This window comes from Polistes canadensis, unplaced genomic scaffold, assembly GCF_001313835.1.
Source record: "Polistes canadensis isolate GaletaPanama2010 unplaced genomic scaffold, ASM131383v1 scaffold_10, whole genome shotgun sequence".
In the NCBI taxonomy this organism is placed as follows: domain Eukaryota; kingdom Metazoa; phylum Arthropoda; class Insecta; order Hymenoptera; family Vespidae; genus Polistes; species Polistes canadensis.
In genome coordinates, this window is record NW_014569557.1 from 674,037 (window position 1) to 692,097 (window position 18,061).

At 35.3% G+C, this 18,061-nt stretch overlaps 1 protein-coding gene across 3 annotated transcripts in view; it reads left to right on the forward strand.

Annotated features, from left to right (window-relative positions):
• Window positions 1-2,411: 2,411 nt before the first annotated feature.
• Window positions 2,412-18,061, forward strand: part of LOC106793005 (protein apterous-like) — a 45,314-nt gene continuing 29,664 nt past the window's right edge. Inside the window, exon 1 of one of the 3 annotated variants that reach the window (XM_014759562.1) lies at window positions 2,412-4,221. In XM_014759562.1, the coding sequence (XP_014615048.1) occupies window positions 4,174-4,221 (48 nt within the window). In that variant the 5' untranslated portion in view covers window positions 2,412-4,173. The remainder of the gene's footprint in view (window positions 4,222-18,061) is intronic. The other 2 variants (XM_014759560.1, XM_014759561.1) reach the window with 2 other exon arrangements.

The following is an 18,061-nucleotide window of genomic DNA, read 5'->3' on the forward strand; positions in this document are numbered from 1 at the left end:
GAAAAAAAAAATGTTACAAAATATTTGAGTTATTTATTAATCCTTAAAATAACATTATTTATATCTATGTATTTTGAATATAATATACATATATAAGAAAATAAGATTGTACTACAAAATAATATATAAATATAAAAAGAAAGAAAAGAAGTATAGATGTATAAATAAATGGAATGTATCGATATAGATAGAAAAAAGAAAAAAAGTATAAACCGAACGGTTTTCAGTTGGCGAGTCTGAGAAAATGGATTCGTCAATGGAGAGAATGTAAACGGAAGGGAAGAATGGATCGTTCTGCGGGAACATTTGGAAGGAGAAAGGTACTACCAGGTAGAAATAAAGAAACGAAAGAAAAAGAGAGATGCTGTTAAGTTGACGCGTGAATACTAAACACGCAGTGACGGCACAATGAGGAGCGGCGCCCCATGGGGTGAATTGAACCCCGCCCGTTGAGAACCCCCCATGAGTGGGACTCGACGAAAAGTATGAAAGCCTCGTCGTTCGTCGTCGATCTTTCCGAACCTCGAAACGTTTCGAGACCAACCGCGACGAGCAAGCTACCAACAAGCTCACAGATCAAAACGAACGAACGAATAATCGACTACTCGCCACCGAGTTTTTCCATCCCTTCGATACCAATTTATAAAACGTTTCTCGCACCCCGTGGCTCAACGAACTATAATTTCTGGATCGATTTCGCGTTAGAAAGTTAACGAGGATCAAATCCTACAGGATCATCGCCTTACCGTTTCTCCTTTTTTTTCTTTTATTTCGTTTTGTTTCGTTATACGGATATTGGTTCTCACGATTTTTTCCTCTTTTTTATTTTTGTTTTGTTTGTTTGGCTACCACATCTTTTAAATTGACAATGCGACGAGTTTAAGAATGATGTAAAATATATATAATTATTGTTAGGTATATATTTTAATAGTATTGGAAAATAAACGATGACAAATATTAGAGAGATAGATTCGTTTTAAAGAACATTTTTAATTTTACAAATATTCTCTTGCAATTTTGAATGAATAAAAATAAATGATAAAAATTACAGAGGATTTTAAATTATAAAACTAACGGGGGATATTTCACGCGGAAAGTTGGGAGAGGGAAAATACTGGAAGAAATAATTGAATGTTGTCGACAATATTTCGGAAGGATAAGCGTGATCGTTCGAACCAGGCATTGCAGTAAGACAACGAAACCGAAGAAGAAGAAGAAGAAGAAGAGGAAAAAGAAGAGGAAGAAGAAGAAGAAGAAGAAGACTCACTTGGTGGATTCATTTTGTCGACATGTTTTTCTGCATTCCAAGCTTGGCTCTCCCTGTAAACACTCGGTTTAATCGTAAGAAGGAAATAAAATGATTGCTGCCGAAGGAAGTAACAAAGGGCTCGCCGAGTAGTTGGGTCCTTACGTCGTCGGGTCAAACCAAAAGATCTCGGAGAGCACCTATGTATCCAAAAACGTCATCGTGCAACCTCCGAATGTCAGGGAATTTCTTATTGACGCCCCCCCGCGTACGACACTTTCCGTCTTCGCTGCAACCAAACCGGTTCTTTTTTATGACGGAATATTGCCCTGTCGTTCCTTTTCAGCGGCTCTCAAACTCGATCTATTCTTTCTCTTCGTCTTCCTCTCTTTCATTTTCATTATTCGCCAATGTTCAAACTGCTTAAGTATATCAAATATTTTTTATTTCACCGCGAATCTGTTTTAAAAAAAATATTTAATCTTTTGGTCGCGGTATTTTTTGTTTGACCGAACTCATACAATGATTGCACGTGGAATAGAAATAAATATTATTCATTTGATCGATGCAAAATCCAGTATCAAAATATCACAACATACGTAACATTATAAATAATTGAAATTTGAAGTAATAATAACAATTGGTTAATTCTAATATCAAATGATATAATTAAGATATTAACTAGTTTTCGGTTAAATATAAATAGGATATTAAATAAAAAAGGAAAGGATATTTTAAGGATACGAAGCATGCGAGATCGAACGAAGGAACGAGCCAAGTCTTTAGGAGTCCTTCGTAAGGGGAAGAAATAAAAGATGCGAGACCATGGCCAGTTACCGTTCGTTTGAATCGGCTTCCCAATGAAAGAAACAAACATTTTAAAAGATAAAAAACAAGGAAAGATTGGAAGAGAGAAAAAGAGGAGAACGTAGAAAGTGAAATAAAGGCTTCCCAGTGATTTTGCCATACAATCGATTATGTCCTCTTTATTCGTCGTCCTTTTTCAAATAATAAATGCAACAATAGAGTTTGGTATATTCGTGCGTGCAACATATTAAAAAGATGATTCACGAAATATCTTAACGCAAATGAAATAGACCGATTCAGGAGTAACACACTAATATAATAAGATGGACACAAGATAATTCTTGAATTTGAAAGATATATTTTAAAATACATCGTCTATTCTATTTACTTCCAAAATTGTTCAGGTCAATTTTTCAGATAATAAAAGACTGCCTATGCTTGTAGTTTCTTTCTCGAGAAAAGAAAAAAAAAAAACAAGAAAAGAAAAGAAAAGAAATTTGTCCACACTTTGGCGAGGCGAGTATAATAAAAAGGGGAAAAATCGGATGCTACGCCAATGGGGGAATTGCAGTGGAGCCAAGAGGGTCTGTGAAGAAGAAGAAAGAGGGAAAAGAAAGATAGAGAGAGAGAGAGAGAGAGAGAGAGAGAGAAAGAGTGAGAGAACGATGGTATAAGGCTTAGGGGTGTGAAGGGTAAGAAGAGGATCACTGTGTGTCGATAGGAGGAGCTTGTTGGTAGAGAGTAGATGGTAGTGGGGTGATAAGTGGGCCGGCCTTCTTCGAATCGTGTCCGCCCCACTCCGCTGGAATCCCCGGTTCTCGGCGTGGCCGTGAAGTTGCGCCGATTAGCCGCAGGGCGGCGCTGTATTCGGCTGGAAGCGGTCGCTGGTGTGCCGGTTCCCTCACTCCGCGTCGCGGCTTTCTCGTCGGAAGACGGGTTCTCACTTTGGAGACCGTGTTTTAAACTTCAAACGACGAACCACCACAAAAGCTTCTCGAACGAGAGCGAACTCGAGATGAGATCATTCGCAATCTCATATTTTTCGCGAGACGACCGCTCGTCAATCGTTGCGATTACATTTTCGCGTTTACCCGACGAACAGTGAGGATTTAAGAGTGCGTCAAACTTGTGATATGTAATCGAGTGCGACTACATCGTCTCTTCGTCATTGTCATCGTAATCATTTTCATCGTAATCATCGTCATCGTCAGTGTTAACCAAACCTTTCCTACGGAAGAGAAATAATTAAAAGAAGAAAAAAAAAAGAAAGAAGAATTTCTTTTCCATCGCAATTAAAAATGATTACTAAGTCATCGTCGTGTTGATATTTATTTCGTTGATACCGCGCATCATTCTATCCGTGAAAAAGAGTGAGAACGATAGCGAGTGGTGCGAACGATCGAGTGCATTTTCTTTTTTCTTTTTCTATTTTTATATATATTACATACGCGAACGTGATAATATCCGAAGATATTTTTCTCATCTATATCCTCTATCTATCTATTTATTTATTTATCTCTTTGTTTCTTTACTTACCTCTCTTCTATTTTCTCTCTCTCTCTTTCTCTCTTTCTCAGCTTGTCGTTCAAAGGCAACAAGGGAAAAAGGGATCGAGCTCATGGAGATGTGCCCGTGAGGGCGCTGCTATTTGCAGCATTCAATTATTTTCGTCGCGAATATAACAACACAACGAACAGAAGAATAATTAATATAAAAAAGAGATAATAAAATATAAATTACATAATATAAATATGATGATCGGATGAGGACGTGGAGACGAGTAAGAAGAAGAGGGTGGTAGACAGATAGTAGTTGGAGGGAAGAGGGTTGTTGTGGTTTCGCGGCGAGAACGAGGAAGCTAGAAAGGAAGAGGAAGAAGAGGACGAGGAGGAGGAGAAGGAAGAGGAGGAAGAGGAGGAGGTGGAGGAGGAGGAGGAGTCGCTCAACGGTGGCGGCGGTGGCAAAGGTGGTGGTGGTGGTGGTGGAAGAAGCAGAGGAGAAGCCGCGCACCGGACGCCATCTCCGCGTTATCGGCAAGCGGATCCCCCGGGACTCCCCCCCAAGCAGCTTCGACGTCGCGCACCCTCGCTGGGAATTACCCCGAGACAGAAATCACCCTGATGGGAGTGTATGAGGAGCGCGCCCCTCCTACCACCGGCATGCACTGGGTGAGTTTCATCCCCCTTTTCATTCAACAAAAACAACTATGGATGAACATTTATTTTCTCATACGTTTTATACTCGACATCTTCTTACCCTCCCCTTCAAGCCCCCATTTCTTTTTTTTTTTTTTCGTCTATTTATTCTTCCACCAATTTACACGTCTTTTCTCGGTTTCTTATTGATAGCTACAAAGATTCGAATAATCTCGTACTTTGTTTTGTTTGATTATTATATTCGCGCGTATCGAGTTGTCATTTGATTTTACGTTGGCGTATGTTTTTTTTAGAATATGTCTAATGTAATAATTAGAGGTATGGTAATTAATTTTCTTATATCTTTAGAATCTATAGAAAAATGTTTAATTGAATATCGGTAATCAATTTTGCAGATTTTCAACGGTTTCGTTAGAATTTTTTGATGATATGTTACAAAGACTACGAATAATATTCCTAATAATAGTAATACTCGTGGTAATATATGTATTTTTATTATTTATCAAATGTTATAAGAAATTGTTTCAACAATTAAACGTCTTAAAATGATAATTAAAAGATGTCCTTTGTTTTTTTGTTGCATTTGCATAAATCTACAAACTTGATTCACGTTATATGAGTGAAGAATTCTTCTGAATTTTGAAGTATAGATATTGTCAAGTTCAAGTCGCGTTATAACGTTCGAATCCTTCATCTTTAATATACCGAAGAAAAATCAATATTTTCAATAAAAATTCATAGATAATTACGTGAAGCTCGTGCGATGGTTTAATGACAATTGTTTTTCGATTTTTCTTAGACTCGTAAGACTACCCTGTACCTCCGGTTTACCGTTAAAGGCTTAGACAGCTCTTACTTTGGTTTATTCTACGTAACACTCTTCGTATTTCTCTCCTTTCGTGGTTAACCTGTTAACCGGCTTCGTTCTCTTCTAAAGTGAATGCGAATACTTAGTTATTTGTTTCTAATACAAATCTAACGATGCAATTTAATGATAAATGATTTTTATTTTTGACGAGTAAATCAAAAAAAAAAAAAAAAAGAAGAAAAAGAAACACAACAAGTTTATAATGATTTATTTATTTTGACGTTGGATTTAATTATCAATAACCATGAAAATAAACTGACAAACTGCGTATACTTTTAAATAGAACGTAAAAAGAAATGGAATATTCCTAATACTTTTGACTTGGTCATTAAGAATATATCGTCGAATTCAGAGTGTGTTGTGTTCATGGATGAATCCGAGGCTTATCGGCAATGTAACGCCCGGTGATATATTCCCAGAGCGAACATGGCAAACGGGTTTCTCGGTTTCTTTCTCGCGTCGTTGTAGATTGCGCGTCTTGTCGAGATTGGAAAGACGGGGGGAGTGGGAACAGAAACAAACAAAAAAGAATGAGGAAAAAAGAAGTAAGTAAAATGATTAAAAAACAAAAAGTAAGAAGAACATAAAAGGAAAGTAGGTGTTGGAAAAATGGTGCATGCCATTTATTCTAACGATTCTAGCCGTGTTTAATCTCATATTTAAATATGAACATTTTGTTTTTCTTTGTTTCGTCAAAGTTATTATATATAGAATTAAACAATTGGTATATATTTCAATTTGTATAACAGAATTCGAATACTTCGAATTACAATTAGAATTTGATACTCGTAAATATTTAAAATTTGTTACTTTAGAAATATTATATAGCGTGCTTTATATATTTGTGCATTATTATTTGCATAGTAGTATAGGCAAATATTAGAATTCAAATATACAAAACAACGAACGGTCGTTTTCCAATAAAAAAAAATGATGACGAAATAAAAGAAAAAAGAAGCAGAAGAAAAAAGGGGATTGCGAAATGGACGACGATGGTACGAAGTTCGGATCCGCCGGCAAGGTCAGAATTATACATCGGGAGTATCGTGACAAGCTTGTGGTCCCTATCGTCATCAACGATGTTCTTCCTTCCTACGCTTGGTTCGCGCTTCAATGCGTTCCTCTTATTCGAACTCGTTTCAAACCAAGACTCCAAGCTCGATGAACTCCACTCGCACGCGATTTTCTTCACGATCATCATTCGTCCAAATACTTTAACCAGTGGTGTCGCAAACTCGCACTACTATAAATCCCCCTTAACTACAAGATGATATTTGAAACATCGATATGCAGGCTTTTTTCTGTAGGCTTAAAGTTTACTTAGAAAAATCTGTTATTTTTTTTTTTTTTTAAGAACATTTACCACCCATAAAATTTCATTAAATTAAATTACAGTTCTGCAATGCACATATTTACGCGTGTTTACAATTGAATTATTTTACTATTGCTAGTTTTAAGAGCTTAATTATATATATATATAGGTATATGTGGATATAATATTCACGAACCACCATGTGGTTGAAATTCAAATCTCATCAATTAATTTAGGAAACCAGAATATGTACAAATTGTATCTACATGTTTACACGTGTGTTAGGATTGTAGGGAATATGAATTTGATATTATCGTTCTAGATCCTTAGTGTATTTATATATGAAACAATCTTTATCTTATTGTTAGATTAAAGAAATGAAAAGAGAGAAAGAGATGAAACATCGGGTCATCGTACAAATCGAACATCGAAAGGCGAAGGATCGACTTTCGTTAATTGGCCGTATGTGGAACGTATATACGTACAGCTTGTAAACAAGCGTAATCGATTGTAGAGTGTCAGTCGTTAATCGAGTTGCATCGTTCCTTGATATTTGCCTAAAGTTCGACGAATGAAAGTATCTTCGTAAGGTGGTGGTGCATCGACCTTCGGATTTGTACAAACGTCATTAACACTGAAATTAAATCAAAACTATCACTAGAAACAATTGGTTAAATAGAATAATGCCAATTTTTGCCATTAACATTTTATTTCTAACAATGTATCTTATGAACAACCGATTCAATGTAAATTCAAAATGAAATATTTGAAATTGTTTGTCGTATCAATAACAAATTATAAATCTTCGAATTGTTGGTGAAAATTGTTCCGAACCGTCGATCGTATTCTACTTTCGTTTGTTTTCTAATTTAAATGAAAATTAAACGAACAAACAAAGAAACGAAGAAAAAATGTTTTTTTTTTGTTTCCTAAGACACAAAGTTAAATTCCACACGGTGTGATAAGATTCCGATGGTCGTTGGGTATAGAACCGTTAGAAAATTATATAATAGCATATTTAAATAGGTTAATTGTTGGTAGGTAATTTTAGCGTTAGAAAGATATCGAAGTTGTTTTTTATCGATGAAGAAAAAGGAATTTGAGAACTTTAGATTGACGTGTGAGTGATAAAAATGGGCGGGCGGCGGCAGCCAACAGCCCAAAAGTATATGAAAAAATTGTTCCTTGTCATTCATCGCAAGGAATATTGAAAGAAAAGTATGGAAGAGGGATAAGAGAGGTCGAGGTCGATTTTTAACTTTAGGAGGATATATTCATAGGATATCGTTCGGACACATACATACGTTTTCGAATCCGTTTTATTATAGCCCTGTCTCCAGACGAAATTAATTATCTACGAGGCACAGAACCGGTAGAGAGAAAGAGGTTCCGTCACCCTTTCGGCCTTCTCAAAGGTACGTCGTCGATAAAAAGAAGCACGCTCGTTTCCTCTTATTCTTATTTTTTTTATTCTTCATTTTCATCTTCATCGTCATCTTAATTTTCTTCATTCGTTTCGTTTACAAATCTTTTCGGCAAAGCTCAATCGAATTATCGAAAGGAAAATAGGAGACAATGGTATTGGTGTGCAGTTTGAACGTTTACGATTACGTCCGACGGACGGATGAAAACTATGCGAAAGGGATGATTCGAACATTCTACATTCTATTTTCATTCGAACTTAATTATTTCAATATCCTATACACGTGTCCACGCATCATATTTGCATATCGATTATTCTCTAAGATGTTGCATTAAAACGTAAAGATATGATAAAGAAGAAGAAAAAAAAAAACAATAATTGCGAAAATATAGATAAGAATCCTCTTGCGATGATTAATAAATTATCTATCTTTATTTTTTGTTTTGTTGCTTTGAGAATGATCATTTATTTGATTAGTTTGAAAATATTTATTATTAACATGTTTTCCAAGAAGAAGAAGAAGAAGTAATAGTATAGTAATAGTAATAGTAATAGTAGTAGTAGTAGTAGACGAAAAAGAAGAACAAGATTAATAATAAGAAAAAGAAACAGAAAAAGAAAGACACGACGATCGAGATAAGAACTCGACCTCGTGCAGTCTTCTTACATCCGGCATGTGAACGATTTTAAAAATAACTATATCGATATAGTCAGTCATTTTCGGAACTTCGAACTAAATAATCGCATTTTGCGTATATATTTATATTGCATAGAGGAATTTATTCCCAAAAGCGATTGGAAAATTTCGTTGAACACGCAGAATAACCACATATTATAAACGATAGAGTGATTATTATAGTAACCGACGAGATAAGGACATCATTCTCTTTTCTCTTTCTTTTTTTTTTTTTTGACTCTTTCCTTTTTTCTTTTCTTCTTTATTTTCCTTCCCCCTACCGACAGCGTGTCTGCTCGTGATAGCAGAGTCCACCGAGTTTGCTTCGACCATAATTTATTACTCGGCTCGTGTGTTTTCTCATGTGTTTACACATGATTGCTCATCCAACATTTTGAATACTGATCGACACACGAATGATCTTTATGAATCACAAATCCATCAAAAGATATCACGAATCCATACGTTTTTTCATCTATTTAATTCGTACTATATTTGATTTTCGCGTTATGCGTTAACAAGTACGCGTAAAAACAGTTTCGCAAAAGTTACTTTACCAAGAACAGAAAAAAGAAAACGAAAAAAGAGAAGAAATTAGAACATTTTGTTTTATTTCATTTGAAGATATTAAATATTCAGCAGTGTTGTTTAAAACACAGCATGAAAAAATCACAATGCTATTCATTCCAAATACCTGCTAATAAAAATATTTAATTTCTTAGTAGAGTAAAATAACTTTTGATATATTCGTATTTAATATTAAATGAGATACGAAAGATTGATCATAACAATATTCGTTAATTTCAAACGAATCATGTTTCTCTTATAATAGAAAAACAGGGTTAACAGAAAGACTTCAAAAAATATGAATTAATATTTAAAATTCTTATCGAACTTTGCGTAAATTTTTATTTATTTTTATGTAAGAATATAGTGTTATAATAATTATTTATGATAACTTTTATTCACATATTCTGTTGGATTTTTATTTAATAAATTAAAAATACGAATATATATTAGGAGTGGTCGTTCGAACGAATGAAAGAACGCGAGGAAGATCGAGACACGTTCGCAGAAATCTTAGAGAGTCGATGATGGTAGAAGAAGCTTTATGAAGAGGGGTGGGGTGGAAGAGAAGAGGAGGAAAACACTAATCTCTTGGGTCGGGTCGCGATTCTTGGCCTCCACGGCATGTGCCTATCCGAGACACTCCGTCGCTTTTAACGTAAATACAATCATTATTTTCTCATTTTCTTATTTTCTTATTGTCTACAGCTTCGAAAATGCTGACAACACTAAATTCCAGAATTAAATGACTTTTATGTACTCTAACAGATAATAATTATGTTACTATTATTATTATTATTATTATTATTATTGTGTTGTCGTTATTATTATTAAGGAAAAATGGTACAAGAAAATTTGTCTAATATATATTTTAACGAGTAACTAACAATCCTGATTTTTTGTTCGTTCGTTCTTATTATCGTTATTATATAAAATTCGAAGTAACTTCGTGTTCGGTTTTCTCTTCGTTACGTTTCCAACTTTTCGAAATCGGTGAATATATATTTTAGTTTTCTCTTATTGTTAGTTAAAATTCAATTATTCCACGTGATAGTCAAAATTGTTGTTAATTTTTCGAATATATCTTATTAGAAATCTTCGGTGTGTGTTTTACTTTCATCGTTTTCCAACGATTTTGAAAAATAAAACAAATTGTTTGATTTGATTATATATTATTGTTCGAACTATAATTCAATCGTCTTGCATGATAAAAACATTTTTCTAAAATGAATCGTTGAATCGTTTTGTTAGTTAGCTAGCTAGCAATCCGATATATTAGATTACCCATAAACGAATTCCATGTATTTTCGTGAGCAAAAGCACACTCCGTTTAGTTTCTCTTGGTTGCATCTCAATCATCGTACGCGATAGCAAGCAAACGGTGTGTAATAACGTACCGGATGTATGACAAGGGCAATAGCGAAACTGCAATTTTATTAACGACATCCAAGTACGACCGTTCACCGAGTATACGACTATTTCCTATATTTTCGTGAAATTTATTGCACGTACTCTACTATTGGACGGACGCGCACGAACTATGTGGTACGTATCCGGGACGAGCAGTTATCATTAATCAATTCTTTTCCAACAAATTTTCTTCTCTCGAAATGAACTATCTGTCAAAAAGAAAAACAAAACAGATAAAAAACAAGCAAATATCAACGGCAATGCAAAAGAAAATAAGAAACAACGAGAAAATATATTTTTGATGAATTTCACCGCGCCGTGTATATTCGTTGAAAGGAAATTTCGAGAAGAACGAATCTTGTCGTTGAACTCAGCTCCGAATGTGCCTTTCACGGAAAAGTATAGGCGGTGTATGATAACCTTACGTCACGACCCACAAGATATATAACCGTGTTATCGCTCAAATCGTTACGATATTCATTTTTGTCTGTGTTTCTTTTTTTTTTTTTTTCTTTTTAATTTCATATTCCTCCTTTAAAGTCTTCGAAACGTTTTTCGTAGTTCTTTTAACCAAGAATTATAAACCGAGTTACGATTCTCTCTTCTCGATCTCGTAATTTAATATAATAATAACAATAGTTAAATATTATCGTAACACTCCTAATGAATGGATAATAATGTGTATTGAATTTATTTCTTGTTAACATTGTACTTAATATTTTTGCTTGAAAAAAATAAATCGTCAAAACTTGTTAGAAATTATTAGATGAAAAATTAGTAAAACACTAATACTGTAATCACGTATTTTCTTTTCTCTTCTCGATCATGCCAAATATAATAATAAAAATAGTTTAATAAATATCGTAACACTTGTGGAAATGGATGGATAGGATAGATATGTGTGTCGCGTGTATTCGGTATTAGTCTCATTAATCGTGCTGAAACAAAAGTGTCATGAATAATTCGTGAAAATTCGTGAGTATCTTTGTCAAACTCGATCGTGTAATACGTTTGCCCGAAGATTTCTTCGCTAGATATCACGGTGAATATCTTTCGAGCACCTGACTCTATATCGTTGAGTATTCATCATGCGCCGTTGACATCGGTCGACTTAGTTACGATCCGATGACAAATATCGTGCTTCTCGCTTCATACCCCACTCGTCCTCGATCACCCCCTCTTCTTCTTCTTCTTCTTTTTTTTGGGGCCGTGATCTATCATCGCAAAATGCGGTTTTAACGATAACGAGATCCACCGTTATTATAATCTACTCGAAATAATATATTCGTACGATCATTGGAAACGTTTCAATTCTAAATCCTTTTTATTATCATTTTATTTAATTTGATTTGATTTGATATTTTCGTTTTATTCGTTTTTACGATTACAAATCATTTCTAAAAAAAGGATCTGTAGTAAAAATCAAAGATAATTTATCGAAATCCTTCGATTAGGATTTTTGTGTGTGTAGATTTGATTTGAAATAGGACGTGTTCGATGATCTCGATGCAATGAGAATAAAGAACAAACAAATGGCGGACGTTTAAATATTCGCGTTTAATCTCGAGATCGTTTTTGGCAAACCTCTTCCCTCCTTCCCTGACGAAGGTTCGTCGTGTGACAAATGGCGTAGAAGGTTCGTTCCATTTCGATCGTCTATCGATCATTCGAGTGGCGCGAAAAAAATGTCGCGTCCGTACGATCAAAAGTTATTTCTTTACTTGTTTCTTTATTTATTTTTTCCTTCCTTCCTAACTCTTCGAATGTTTTTTTCGTATTAGTTAAGTAGGTATCGAGATAACGTTATCTTCGGTATTATTATCTCGACGAAGAAAATTATTCGATTTATCTACGAGACTCCTATTTTCCATTTCTTTTTCTTTTTTCTTTTCCCGTTTGACTTTGAACAAAATTTCGAAAGGTTTTTCAACTGTAGAAAGTGGGATTTCCAGGGGATTTTTCTTCAGTTAATTTTCTTTTTCTTTTCTTTTTTATTCTTTTTTTCTTTTTCTTTTTAATTGGTACAAAATGGAATTAAATTTGCTACGGAATTGGATTCCCTTTCAAATTCACGAATCCCTCTCTTCCTTTTTTCTTCTTACGTTAGGATGTCTACTCTTATTCGTATAAGATTTTTTTCTCGATCTTTTCCATTAGCTTCGCGTAAAACGAACCGCCATCATCGTCGTCGTCGTCGTCCTCGTCGTCGTGCAAAGTTAAAGAGAGTTTTAATTTCACGTAGGGGTAGAAAAACGCGAGAGTAAAGCTTTTCTATAACGGCGGAAGCTCTGTGTCCTAGTCTTTTGATCGATTTACGATAGCACTTGGTAAAAAGTTATGAGAAAAGTACTTCCTTTCCTTTTCATTTCAACTTAACTTCTCACGATTGAAATTTTCAAAGAAAGTTTTAGGAAAATAAAAAGAAAAAGAAAGAGAGAGAGAGAGGAACGAACATCGTTATCGATCATCCTCTCGAAGAAGAGTCAAAGAAAAGAGATAAAAAGAAAAATATAGAAGAGTGACCATGACGGGGGATGGGGAGTTAGGTTTAATGGAGGAGAGAACAGTCGATAGAACTAAAAATAAATAAATAAAAAAAGAAAAAAGAAAAATAAAATTCTCTTGGTGACACAGCGTTGGAGTTTTTACTCTTTTCTTTTCTTTTCTTTTATCGAGATCGTAACGCTCTCATCCGGTCCTTCCCTCCCTCTCCCTCCTATCCCTTAATTTTGTTTCTTTTCTGTTCCTCCTTCTCTTTCTCCTGCACGAAGAAGAAGAAGAAGAAGAAGTTTGGGGAGGTAGGACGGTAGCTCTTGGTGGTCGAGCAACCAGCAGCAGCTCGGACATTTTCGAGAGAAAGACCACTTTGCTCTCTTCTCTCTGGTGACTCTCTCCGGGCTGGTTCTCCGGGCTCTCCGGGCCAAGCTTGGTAGCCGTTCTGAGTGCAGATAGCGAAGCGTTTATCGTTCCACCGTGGTGTTAACCGTCGCCCACGCATTTTTCCTCCATTCTTTTTTTCTTTCTCTTTCTTTAGATATTTCTGTATGTATATATCTTTCGCGCGTGTGTTTGTATGTTATGTGTGTGTGTGTGTGAGAGAGAGAGAGAGAGAAAGAATAAGAGAAACCATGAACGAGCGCCGGAATGGAGCTCGACTTGGACTCTCTAGGCTGTTTATTGTTATCGCTTATCGTCGTTCTCGAGTAAGGGAAGCTGATATATTCGTGAAACCACGCGGCCACGAACTAACGCAAACTCTATCTTTTTCTCTTTTTTTTTTTTCTTTTTTTTTTTATTATTCTTTTTCTATTTCACGATCTCTCTTTCTCTCTTTTTACCTCTCGCGAATCTTACCAGTATTCTACGTTGCCAGGTCATTTTTATTATGTTGCATTAGATTTTTCACGAAGAACGAAATATGTATTATATTCGATGATATATTTTCTATTGCGATTGTAATTTATTTTACTATTGATTAGAAATTATTTTGCATTATTATTTCTTTTTTTTTTTTTTTACTTTTTCAAGTGGAAATTTTTTGTTCGTTTAAATAGAAAAATTCCTTTTATTAATATTATCGATAGAGTTTCGTCGCATAAAATAATTCATTTCAATAATTTATTTTGTTTATTACGATATTACGATCGTTTGACTTTGATTGAAATTATTTATGTGTTTAGTTTTTCTTGATTCGAAGTGTGTTTAAATGTATTAGAAATAAATAGATAAAATGTTTCAAATCGATTTATTAACCTTACGATAAAATTCATTTGATAAATATAGCGTGGTGTAATTTAATTTGCATTGATAAAAAGTATCGAGGAAAGCGAGAGATTATATTATATAATATAAAAAATAGATAATGTGTATATTTAGTTAATTAATTGAAGTTAATATAATTATGAATTACATCGCATTCGTTCGAAGATAATTGAGAAATATTTCTGTTACATTAGAAATAATAAAAAAAAAAAAAATAAATAAAAAATGCATTAATGTCGATATTGCAATTGATTAATACAACTCTGTTTGGTCGATTAAAGACTTTTGCGATTCACTAAGGAGCTTCTTAGAAATCATAAGTTATCGCATAACGCGACAAAAGGAACGGCGTACGTTCCAATTACATCTATCCCCATGTGACTACACCGTGGAAAATGGCCATTGGTCGATAGGGATAAAGGAAAGAAATGAAGAAAAAATAGAAAAAAAGAAAAAGAAAAAGAAGAAAAAAATATTATGGAACGGTCAGACCCAGATTCAGACGTATGGTTACTGTTTGTTCACCGTTGTGACTCGTTCGGAATGATCCGTCCTCTCGAGGTTTTGTCGTTAAAGAGAAGGAACGTCAGTCCTTGACGATCTCGAAAGTTATTCCGATCACGAGTTCTCCTAGGATAGCGAGAAAATTGACATTTCGAGCAAATTATTATCAGAATTAACAGTAAAAGGGCTTTAAAGGAAACTGATGTGTTCTACTTACATTTACATTAGTTACAAATAAATAAAAGAAATAAAATACGAAATTATATATGTATAAAGATTATCTAGTCGGGGGTCAAACAAATAACGGTAAACAAATGTACATAAGTTAAAAAAAAAAAAAATAATAATCCATATTTAATAATTGTAATATATAAATTTATATGACTCATATTATCCGGTTAACCATTATAATCACTAACGCAATAAACCCATTTGTAAGTTTGGTAAGAATAAAGAATAATCATCTGTAATGAATTGCGAGTATCGATTCGTTATCGATTATTGGTGGAGGTTAGATACGTTCGACCAATAGGAAAGAGAAGCGTGGCTTGTACGGGCCCCGGGAGTTAGCTTAGGACGGTAAGATCGGCCGACATTTCTGGCGACATTCTGTGTATGCCTTTTCGCTCGGATATATTGCGATTTCTGTTAGCTCGTTATTTACTTCACGTTTCGTGAAAATGAAAAAGGCGGAGTCTTGTGCAAGGTATCGCCGCCGGTGAAAGTCTCGGCACTCTTTTGCAGTCCGAGCACGGCCTCCTTGCCGCATTGGGTCCACTCTCCGCGGATGGATAAGGATCTTTCGAACGAAGATCGATCGTCGAATGTAACTTTCGTGGGAAATTTATAAGATTTATCGAAGAGACAACGGGACTTCTTTTTTTTTCCTTTTTTTTTTTTTTTTATTATTTGTCGAATAAAAGGATAACAATGACCGACAAACGAGAATAAAGAATCTTCTTCTCTTATCTTTTTGCTCTAAATAAAATGATCAATTTTTAACGACGATTCGATGAAATAGTTTCGATTGTTTATTCAATTTTCTTTTCTTATACAACAACAAAAAATAAAACGGTCATCGTCGCGAGGAATAAAATTTAATTTAATAGTAATCAACGGTGAGATAAGGAAAAAAGAAGAACCTCATAAATATTCGACAATACAACTTGTCGTTAGATAGAATTTTAATAACAACGACAACAATAACAAACTAAATTATAATACGATTATAAATAAGAGAGAGAAAAATCATTAGGAGGCGTGGATTTAGGCGAATCTTTAGTTTTCCTCTTAACGACTCTAACGCAGAAAGTAAGTAACAAATCAAGTTCCTCGCATGCTCGCCAGCGAAGAGTTATTCCAGCAATCCTTATAAGCGCGCGTTCCAACGATTCCTTCGTTGACCCGACGCAATATTACATAAGAGAGAATGAATACCGGTGATCGTGTACCGAGGAGAGAAGTGCGCGTTACACCTTGTAAACTAATCCGAAGTAGGCGGTTTAGAATTTTCCTAACGGCTCCTCGTATTGCCCGTATTCGACTATACCTTAATATATTTTACCTATTATATCTACATCGTTATCTTCGACGATTAATTAAAGAGAAAAGATAAGGACGAACTTTTTGTTTTTGTTCCCATGTTATAACTTTTATTTCTTTTTATTTTTTAACGCGCGCACCGATAAAAATTAAAAAATACAAATATTTTGGGTGCACGTTGTTATTATTATTATTATTATTATTTATTACAAACGATAGAGGGAGAGAAATATATTTTCTGTTACCATACCGATCGACTTAACGAGCCTTCTTATATATTTTTTATGGTCTCCGTGGTATTATATATATATATGTATATCGGTTTAAACACAACTCGAGTGTTCGATTTAGTGTCGGAGAAAGACGGTAGCGTACGCGCACACCAACGAGATATAGCTTTCCACGCGGTAACGATTTTATCGGCGAAGTTTCTCGCCGATAAACATTATCTTCGACGAGGGACGATGTGTCCGACACGTTTGCTACCGTCCCTGGTGCCGCCGCCGCCGACGACGACGAGTGGCTGCTACCTCTATCTGAAATAAAATAACGGTTAAGAGCGTAATTCTACGTTGCCGGACAAGTTTATTCTTATAATCTTCCTTTTATTTCTTCCTTATTTTTCTTTTCTTTATCTTAAAATTCGACGGCAAACCAATCCGAGCTAGCTAATAGACATTTTTCTAGTTTTTTTCCTGAGGAAAGATTTGAAAATTGTTTTCTTTTTTTTTTTTTTGTCGAATTTAACGAGTTACTCGAGCGTGTCTCATAGTTTCTTTAAAACGTTCACCGAATAGGAAATATCTTTTCGTCGTTGTCCGTTGTCTCCCGTTATATTTTCGCATCCCTACCAAAAGCCTCCCCTACTACACTTTTGCACACAACCCTGGGTTTCCTTCGGGCGGCCTCGGGATCCGCAAACGTGCCGCTTTGCCTAAGGCGCAGTAAATACCAGTATCTGCTGTCGTAAAGTGCACCATTGGTTTTCCACGAGACGTAGGTATATACTACAAACGTAGGTCTCTGTGCTGTGCAACGTTCAAAGAACGAAAGAGACAGAGACAGAGACAGAGACAGAAAGAGATAGAGAGAGAGAGAGAGAAAAAGAAGGAGAGACGACAGTAGGGCAACTCGAGTCGTAATTTATGTCTCCGTGGTACGCGCCGCGGTACGCCGTGAGCGCGTTGACAGTTGAAACACGGCAGCTACTCCGATTGGTCGGCTTCGGGCGCCTTATAGGGTCGCGCGCATGCGCACACTGCCTTGCGACATCCATCAGAAACGAGCCGCCGATTCGCTACCCGATCGACTCTCTTTCTCTTTTTCTTTTCTTCTTTTCTCTTATTTATATTTATTTTATATATTTTCTTTTATTTTATAATATTTTATATTACTTTTTCTCCCCCTTTTCTTTATCCTTCTTTACGTCCATCCTCTCTCTCTCTCTTATAGTATTTTTTTCCTTTCTTTCACCAAGTTGCAGAGAAAGCAGCATTTGAGAAGGCAATATACGAGAGGGGAGGGGGGTGGTGGAGGAGGAGGAGGAGGCGCTCGTGCGTTCTTTCTTCTTTTTATTAGTTCGATGCGATTTCTCCTACCGGTTCGACCTGTCGATCGATCATGATCCGTCGTCGCATCGATCGCTTCCTGCATCGATCTTCCTCCTTCCCGAGGCCACTTTTTACGATCATTCTGGACCGTCGAGTAATGCAAATTTCTGTTATGTAGGTTAAAAGATCAAACGTTTTTTTTTCAACGTGTATATATAAGGCATATCATTATTTATAT